At 36.3% G+C, this 10,156-nt stretch overlaps 1 protein-coding gene across 1 annotated transcript; it reads left to right on the forward strand.

The window, feature by feature from the left end:
* Positions 1–484: 484 nt before the first annotated feature.
* Positions 485–5,327, forward strand: LOC125835077 (receptor kinase-like protein Xa21). Its single transcript, XM_049514212.1, has 4 exons — positions 485–1,462; positions 1,628–2,096; positions 2,207–2,310; positions 5,166–5,327. The coding sequence occupies exons 1-4, from the start codon at positions 485–487 to the stop codon at positions 5,325–5,327; spliced, it is 1,713 nt and encodes a 570-aa protein (XP_049370169.1).
* Positions 5,328–10,156: the final 4,829 nt, after the last annotated feature.

The raw sequence follows: 10,156 nt of genomic DNA on the forward strand, positions 1-10,156 counted from the left end.
TTTTCACTCAAAACCCGAAACCAATTTCAAGATCCAATCAGAAATGACTCGGAGTCGCTATCAAGAAGGCTAAAACGATAAACGAAAATTGATTGATGACCATCATTGTAGTGTACACATCCCGGCTAGAAAATAAAAAAATTAGCGATGAACAAAATTTCGTAGCTAACAATAAATTTTTTATGTTAATCCCATTTAGCGATGGATTACAAAAATAAAAAGTTAGCTAGGTTTTTAGTGATGGATTAGCAGCTAGAAACTACCACTGCTGATGTTAGACCAGAATGAGTTTACAGGTTCTATCCCTGAAAGCATTTTCAATATATCAGCAATGCAGATCCTAGATTTTTCAATGAACAAGCTTTCAGGTACTCTTCCTTAGGATTTAGGTCGTGGAATGCCCAATCTAGAAGAACTTTATTGTGGAGAAAATAGTCTGAGTGGTTTTATATATGATTCAATCTCAAATTCTTCAAGACTCAGAATGGTTGATCTCTCAGACAACAGTTTCACAGGTGTAATTCCTGAATCACTAGGTAACTTAGAGTACCTTGAGGTTTTGAACTTGGAGCTGAATAATTTTATCAGCGATTCATCGTTGAGATTCCTTACATCATTAACAGACTGTAGGAAACTAAGAGCACTCCGGTTTAATGAGAATGCATTGGATGGGGCCTTATCGGCGTCTGTTGGTAATTTCTCAAACTTGCTGCAAAATTTTCAAGGAAATGGCTGTAAGCTAAAGGGCGTCATTCCTCGAGAAATTGGTAATCTTACAGGAGTGATATATATGAGTTTGTATAAGAATGAGTTGACTGGACATATTCCAAATACTATCCAAGACATGTTTAACCTTCAAGAATTTTATCTACAAAGCAACGAGATTGAAGGAGCCATACCAAATGTTTTATGCAGTTTAAAGGATCTTGGTGCATTAGACTTGTCAGGAAATCATATTTCTGGTTTGGTACCCTCATGCTTAGGGAATGTTACTAGTTTGAGGAAACTTAATCTAGCTTACAACATGCTGAATTCTAGATTACCTGCAAACTTGGGGAACCTTCAAGACCTCATAGAATTCAATGTTTCATCCAATTCATTAAGTGGTCATATTCCTCTAGAGTTGGGAAATTTAAAGACAGTGACACTCTTTGATTTGTCAAAAAATTATTTTCCTGGTAAAATTCCTAGCACTTTAGGGGGTCTAGCTGAATTGGCTGATCTTTCTCTAGCACATAATAGATTAGATGGGGCTATTCCAGATTCATTTGGCAAAATGTTGTCACTGGAATACTTGGATTTATCGTATAACAATCTTAGTGGTGAAATTCCAAAGTCATTAGAAGCTCTTGTGTATCTCAAATACATGAATTTCTCATTCAATAAACTCAGTGGAGAAGCCAAGAGGAAAAAGAGTGCTTATCGGTTTATATACATTGTTAGGGATTGGATCACTCCTTGTGTTGGCCGTTGGATATGTGGTGTTAAGATTGAGAAAGACAAAGAAGAATGAAAGTCAAGCAGATGTGTCTTTAGTAAAAGAGCATGAAAGGATTTCCTATTATGAACTTGAACATGCAATAGAAGGATTCGATGAAAGCAACTTGCTTGGTACCGGGAGTTTTAGCAAGGGAGTAAAGGGATACTTAAGGATGGTACTCTTTTGGCAGTAAAGGTATTCAATGTGCAATTGGAGGGTGCATTCAAAAGTTTTGCCATGGAGTGTGGGATACTCCGGAACCTTCGCCACAGAAATCTGACCAAAGTCATCACCAGCTGCTCCAATCTTGATTTCAAGGCCCTGGTGTTGGAATACATGCCCAACGGGACACTTGATAAATGGTTATACTCTCACAACTTGTTCTTGAACTTATTGCAGAGATTAGATATAATGATAGATGTTGCATCTGCAATGGACTATCTCCACAATGGCTATTCAACGCCTATTGTGCATTGTGACTTGAAGCCAAGCAATGCCTTGCTAGATCAAGAAATGGTTGGTCATGGAAGTGATTTTGGCATTGCAAAATTGTTAGATGCAGGGGAGGCTTTCGTTCAAACAAGAACAATTGCAACCATCGGATATATTGCTCCAGGTATATTAGTTAAGCAATTCTTTCCCCTAGATATGGATTGATGCTTTCAGTTTTGGCATATTCCATTTTAATTAGGAGGCTTTTATGATCATTTTTTACCATGATTACAGAGTATGGACAAGATGGAATAGTATCCACAAGTTGTGATGTTTATAGTTTTGGCATTCTGATGATGGAGACATTCACAAGAAGAAGACCAAGTGATGAAATATTTGTCACGCCCCGAGCCTACACCCTGGGCGGGACCGGCACTCGAAGACCATTGCTGGCCCCAAGCGAACCCTTGGTCTGGCTTTCTTAACTCAGCGGAAACTTAACTCAACAGCATAACTCAATGCAAGGAAAGGTTAAAAACAACCCAACTGATAAAATTTGGCCAAAACGGCAACTCGAGTCTCAAAATAGAATATTTACATATATATACACAAAAGAGAGACTCAAACTAACTGACTGACTGACTGTCTATGAAGCCTCTAAAATACTGAGATGGATGTTGGGACAGACCCCGCAACATCCTAATAAAACAAAACTTAAGAACATAAATAATTGAGTCCTCCGGAATGCAAGGAGGCTCACCACTGACTCTGGAGTTCTCAATTGGATCAACGGCGTACTGGATGCTGATCCTGGGTACCTGCGTCTGCATTATAACAAGATGCAGGCCAACTGGCATCAATACATGGAATGTACGAGTATGCGAGCTGGACCGCTAAACAACAACTTAAGCTTGAAAAGAGATGCAGAAGAGAACTTACCTTGGTTTTGTTCAACTTAAGAATAACTGAACTCAATATATAAAGCAATAAGACACATGCAATATATAAAGCTTGTAAAACTATTAAAACATGACGTAAAAATCATATTTATAATATCATGAAAATACCATGCTTCCTTTCGAAGTCTACTTGTGCAATGCATGAATGAAGTCCCATACCCCCATCCACACTAAGCAGAACTTCTCGAGGAACCAAGCTCTTTTTACTATGGGAGTTCTCTAACCGATAACCACCACTACATGCTTAAGTAGTGATACAACATTTTACCTCACGTTGCCCAAGGATCATCCTATACCTTGCCGTGATATAGGAAGCTAACTTTACTTTAACTTTTGCTTAATGGATCCACTAGCTTAACTTTCGTGATCATCTAAAAAGTATGACCCGAGAAATCCCATGTTTGGCTACATGGTTCTATGGGGGCTGTGAGTTCTTTGAATGCTACCCCAATTCGGTGCTCAAGACTACTCCCAAAAATACTTTGGCTCATAAGTGTTTGAAACACATCTTTCTTTAGTTGAGATAATTACTCAAAACTTAGCCCAAAGGCTCTTGAAAAACTCTCTTTAAAAAGAACATCTCAAAACCATATTTTTAATATGATCATTGATGACTCGGGATATTCATACTGCTTAAACATTGATGGTATATCTAGATACCATACTGTTTAAACATTGATGACATACTCGATTTGTCATACTAATCATGTTTTAGAAACTCTTTCGCAAAACTCATTTTTTATCAAAAAGAGATAGTACTCAATTGCTCAAAACTCTTTTGGAAATCTCAGTTTGCTCTCATCTAAAATGTGAAAACATTTATAAACTTCTTTGGGAATACTTAGTTCCCTAATAACTTTTGAGAAATGAACTCAACTCTTGACTCTTGACTTAACTGGAAACTCGATACCCTTTACTCGACTTGAAACTCTATACTTAACATAGAACTCTATGCTCTTTACTCAACTTGAAACTCTATACTTAACTTGGAACTTGAGCCTTAAAAAGAAGTTAAAACGTTCAATGAAGACTCTTGGAGAATCTTAAAGACTTGCTTTGACTTACTTACTTCTAAGCTTGACTTCACTTGACTTGGAAACTAACTTTCCTTGAATTGGAATTATGAATTCAAGGTGTTTGATCACATGTTATGGAGGGGTTCTTGATGTTTAGAGTACTTTGGAGTGTCGGAAACAACTATGAAACATAGGTATAATACCTAGGAACATGCATGAGAAAGTGGGGAAGGAATGGGGGAACTTGGCGCTCTGAGAGGTGTGGAGCGCCAGCCCAAAAACTTCAGAGGAGGCCTGCTGGCGCTCTGATGGGCGCGCCACGCCAGGGGTAAAACATCAGAACCCCTGTTGGGGCGCGCTGGCTGGCGCGACGCCTCAGCCTTTCCCCCAAAAATCCGACTCTTCTCCTTCATTTTTCCAACTCTAAACCTCCTTAACTTCAATGGATCCAGCCCCAAACACTTAGAATCATAAACCCCTCAACATACAATAGATTTCAACTCACAACACAACCGGAAACAAGTCTCAAATCAACAAGAACTTCAACAACACAATCAACAACATCAACAGCATCAACAACCCAACCAACAACTTCAATAACACAACCAATCTTTTCTCAATAATAAAATGAGTTTGGTGTTTGGGGGAAAGGATCAACCCAACACTAAGAACTCACATACCTTAATAGGGATCACCCCCGACGAAAACCACGACGATCTTGACGAATCTTAGCTTCTTCTTCTCTTTTCTCCTCTTCTTCTCCTCTTCCCTCAAGAACCTTAACTCTCACTCTCACTCTTTTAAAATGGGACCAAATGATCCATAAATCAGCCTAACACAACCATATAACCCAAAAGAATTGGTTAGTGAAAAGACCAAAATGCCCTTAAAATTTCCGGACGGACTTCACTTCCCTGCCAACTGCCCAACTTCCAAAGGGCATAACTCACTCATACGAACTCGGAATAGAGCAAACTTGGTGGCGTTGGAAAGATCATTCCACGAGCTTTGCAATCATACTGGAACTACATCTAAAACATTCTGAGCTAGGAGTTATGACTGTTCAAAGTTGGCCAAAAACTCACTTTTTTTTCCATAGTCAATTTTCCAGATCTTTAAAATTCTTTCCAAAAATGAAAATTTCCAATTCTAAGCCTCTTCAATTATTTCACATTGCTAGATGTTACAATATTTACCGGAGAATTGAGTATACAACGTTGGATTAGTGATTCCTTCCCAAGTGGAATTCATAAGGTGATGGATTGCTCTTTGGTACAGCCAGGGGATGAACAAATTGATGCAAAGATGCAATGTTTGTTATCAATTACAGAATTAGCTTTGAGTTGCACTTTAGTGACACCTAATGCAAGAACTAGCATGAAAGATGCACTTTCAACACTCCAAAAGATTAGGCTCCAGCTTGTCAGTAGTCAACACTAGGTGGGAGCAGGTAGTCTACTCTTGTATGTTATTTGATTACCTATATCAGTTATGTTAATATGAGGACAACATTTTCCAAAACTCTTCTCCAACTTCATATTACAATTTTTTTTGTTGAAAATAAATAAATTTAAAGCTTATTTTTTAAAAAAATATTTTCAGCTTCAACTTTTTTTTTTATACCCCACCCCACCCTCACCCTACCTCCCCTCGACATACCCCTACCCCCTTCCCCCAAAAAAAAATAATTAAGTTTTTTTAAAAAAATATCTCCAATTTCAAATTTTATTTTTATCCCACCCCCACCCCCACCCCTACCCTAGACCCCTCCCCCCGCCAGCCACCCCCCTCCACTCCCTCCAAAAAAAATAAAAAATTAAAGTTTGTTTCTAAAAAATATTTTCAAATTCAAATTCTTATTTTTCATCCCCCCACCCCATCCGACCCAGTCCCCTACCACCACCACCACCCCCCCCCCCTCCAAAAAAAATAATTTAAGTTTGTTTTTAAAAAATATTTCCAATTTCAATTTGTTTATTTTTTTACCTCACCATCACCCCTACCCCCCCCCCCTACCAGCCCCCTCCAAAAAAAAATTAAGTTTGATTTTAAAAAATATTTTCAATTTCGAATTTTTATTTTTTCACCCCCTACCCGCGACCCCCCCCCACCAACCCCCCACCCCCTCCAAAAAGAAATTTAAGTTTGTTTTTAAAAAATATTTTCAATTTTAATTTTTTATTTTATTGCCCCATCTCATCCCTAACCCCCCCCCCCTCCCACCACCACCACCACCCCAAAAAATCTAAGTTTATTTTTAAAAAATATTTTCAATTTCAATTCAAAAATTATTCTCTACTCTCTAGTAAAAATAAAAGATATTTTTCTCAAAAATATTTTTCATTCATTAATCAAACACTAAAATATCTTTTCCTGGAAATATTTTCTACTCACCAACCAAACATGAGAAAATAAGTTCAAAATCAACTTGTTTTAGGAAAACATTTTCCTTCATACCAAACACACCCTTGATGTAGTAATCAAAGAGAATAAACATTGTGATAGAATAACATATTATAGGGATAGAATAACTTGTCTTTAGATAGAAATGATAAATCTTTAAATTTAGTTTCAAGCAATCTTAGCTTGTTGACAATGCCAAGAATCGGCCTAAGTACGCTTTGACGGTCTCAGATTTCTCTTCCATGGCCTCCAAAAACTCTTCAGCCTCAAGATAAGTCTATTTTTACTGCATAAAGCTGACAATTTTCATTATCAAAGACAGGGGAAGCTATCTCAAAAAAAAAAACTATTTCCAGAGTTAATTTCTCACTTACAAGTCTCTCAAGAAAAACTATTAGAAATGGATCATCTATATGTCATATGTTAAAGTTTTGGTTCATTTATGTCATTATTTTTTAACGGTGATTTTGTAAAACCAACTTTGCCACATGACTTCTTGTTAGAGGTCCACATCACCAAATTAGACCCTTTGAAATCTGACCTATTAAAAAACACATAAGTGCCATTTAACTTGGCATCAACTGACATTTGTATCCTCCAACTTTGAATGTACAGAAGTAAACACTTAAACATGTATAAAATTGAACAAGTTGACGTAGGACTACAAAATGTCATGTAGGACTTAAATGTGTAATGACTTTTTGACTTAAATGAATTAATTTAGGGAAAAGGATCTGAAAAATATTCCAACTTTGGCTGAAATTGTTGTTACGATACCAAACTTTATGGAGGACATTTTACCCTGCACTATTTAATAGTGTATTTTAAAGATATATATGTACCCACGTGGACACATTACTATTTAAAATGATGAAATATTTATGATGTCCACGTAGACATATATATACCTTTAAAATACATTATTAAATAGTACAGAGGGGTAAAAGGTCTTTTCCAAAGTTTGGTATCGTAACAACAATTTCAACCAAAGTTGGAGTATTTTTCAGACTCTTTTCCCATTCTAATTAAATGGATAATATTCTAGTGACTCCTTTTTCCCCTACCTCAATCATAACTCAGCTTTAATCAAATGAAGGTGTCAACTAACACACCCCATGCCCCACACAAGAAATATAGAGGCAACTTGGTGTACTTAACTTTGAAACTATTGGCTAAAAGACACTCCGCTAAGGTTGACTGACTATCACTAATTCGAGTAAACGTCAATTGGGAGGCCGTGGAAGAGGTTATAATGTTCTTCCGCTGCCCAATAATCCCACGATGACAATACACATTTCTTGATTTATGTAGTTTTGATAATATATGGAATTGTATTCTCATATATTAGTTTATTTTTCTTGAGTAAAATATTCAATAGGATGAACTAGTTTCTTCCAAGTTACAAATGCCACAAGTGACCAGAAATAAAGGACTATGAAGTTGACTTTTTTTGGCACATATCATAGAGGCAAAAGAATGCCTAGTGCCTAAATTGTTGACTTGGTTTACTTTGATATTTTCTTCACTACTTAATTCATTATTTGCAAATTACAATTGGAGATTATCATACAATGTGAAAGTCATAAAAAAAGGCTTGACTACTAAGGCCCACACCGGGCAATTTGTCATAAAAATCTGCTTTAGCACATAAAATTCTTTTTTTTGTTGACCACAATAATGTTTGTTTCCATTAGTAGTAAGACATTAGTGTCTAATTCTGTTCACTCTCAAACCCCACAGAAGAAAAGCAGACAGAGGTGGTCACAACTTACAATACAACTTGTGCTAACCAAAAATAGTAATAACAAAATATCCACAAGAGAATTTGTGGAACACAAGTTTGATACGTTATCACTTGTGCGGACCTCCTTGTATTCTGAGTAAATTGGTTGATGTTATTTCTCTCTATATTTTGTACTCTCATATTTATAGTGGATTGCTCATCTCCTTTGTGGACGTAGGTCGATTGACCGAACCACGTTAAATCTTTGTGATTTGGTATATTTCTCATTTGTTTTCTTACTCATGGTCTTTTGAGGTTTGCTTTGCTATCTTCCGCATGACACCTATTTTCAGAGGTGCTCAGATTATCTATGCTCGAACTAAAACAACCTATCCAAAATTGGACGACACTTAGAATAGAAATGACATTTTATGAGCAAAGTAAAGAAACATAGTAGAATTAAAACTCCTATCGTAATGGAGCAGCTTCAATATTGGCACCACATTGTCATAACTCAGAACAATAATATATCTATAATCATTGTTAAAAAGTTAAAGTTGATTTTTTTGGATTATGATAGATTGTTCTAGTTATACTAAAAATAGGGAAGCCACAAAGTTAAAAGTTGAAATACCATTTTACCCCTATCCTAATTCAAAATGTGATAAAATAGCTATTAAGTTAAATCTTAATTAATCAAAATGTTTCACAATCTTTTCACCTCCTAACTTAATTGCAAAGCTAAAAAGTCATAAAGTGATCATATTCATCTATAAGTTACAAACTAACAGTTCTTGAAGATGAATATGGTCAATATATTGGTTAACTTTTGAATAAAATCATTTTATTGAATGATCAATCTTTTCTTTAACATATTGCTTTCAAGTATGCATTTAGTTTTGTAAAATATAGAGACAATGTACCAATCTCCTTGTTCTATTATTCCAAGAATAAGAGCTATTTGTAGGTGTACATGTAAATCTATCTAAGGAAAGAAAACCAGAAAATATCCCTAAATACCTCTACCAATAATTATGCTATGAGTAGATATGACTATGTACATTTTGTAACACTCCTCCTCAAGTTGGAGCATAGATATTAAGCATGCCCAACTTGTTACAAAGATATTCCACCCAAGTTCCATTTAAAGCCTTCGTGAATATATCACCCAATTGCTCTCATGTCTTCACATAGCCAGTAGAAATCACGTTCTCTCATGGTTTGAATCCTTCTTTTCCAACAAAACTTTGGTGTGATAATCAGGCTGCTCTACACATTGCCTCAAATCCAGTGTATAATGAATGGACAAAACATATTAAGATCGACCTTAATATGTTTTGTCCGTTCATGATACATTGGATTTGAGGCAATGTGTAGAGCAGCCTGATTATCACACCAAAGTTTTGTTGGAAAAGAAGGATTCAAACCAACCTCAACTAAAAGGTGTTGTATCCATAGTATTTCACATGTGGACTGAGCCATAGCTCTATACTCGGACTCTGCACTAGATCGAGATACAACATGTTGTTTCTTACTCCAAGATACTAGATTTCCACCAACAAAGACGCAATAGCCAGTAGTCGATCTTTTATCAATTCTTGATCCTGCCCAATCTACATCTGCAAAACATTCAACACGAGTATGTATGTGGTCACTATACAATATGCCAAGGCCAGGGGATCCATTCAAATAATATAGAATTTGTTCCAAGGCATCCCAATGTTTGACTGTTGGTATAGACATAAATTGACTAACAATACTAACTACATAGGCAATATATGGACGAGTCACAGTAAGGTAGTTTAGTTTCCCAACCAACCTTCTGTATCTTTCTGGATCATAAAAAGGCTCAACATCATCCTTATTAAGATGTGCATTAGGAGCCATTGGTGTGCCACAAGGTTTCGCTCCCAACTTACCAGTTTCTGCAAGTAGGTCAAGTACATACTTTCTTTGAGATAAGAAAATCCCATTCTTGCTTCTGCCTACTTCTACACCTAAGTATTTCAGTTGTCCCAAGTCTTTGGTATGAAACTTGGCATGTAAAAACTGCTTGAGAGAAGAAATTTCAGTACAATCATCTCATGTAATCACAATATCATCAACATAGACAACTAGAAGAATAATACAAGTCATTGATTGT

Source organism: Solanum verrucosum, unplaced genomic scaffold, assembly GCF_900185275.1.
Source record: "Solanum verrucosum unplaced genomic scaffold, falcon-dt-bn FXZP01000220.1, whole genome shotgun sequence".
Lineage (NCBI taxonomy): Eukaryota > Viridiplantae > Streptophyta > Magnoliopsida > Solanales > Solanaceae > Solanum > Solanum verrucosum.

Excerpts from the sequence above, each read along its gene's own strand:
- LOC125835077 (XM_049514212.1), top strand. The coding sequence starts at position 485 with ATGGTTGATCTCTCAGACAACAGTTTCACAGGTGTAATTCCTGAATCA. Across the intron at positions 1,463-1,627 it reads GGGATTGGATCACTCCTTGT|CAAGGGAGTAAAGGGATACT; the intron begins GTTGGCCGTTGG and ends CGGGAGTTTTAG. Across the intron at positions 2,097-2,206 it reads CATCGGATATATTGCTCCAG|AGTATGGACAAGATGGAATA; the intron begins GTATATTAGTTA and ends CCATGATTACAG.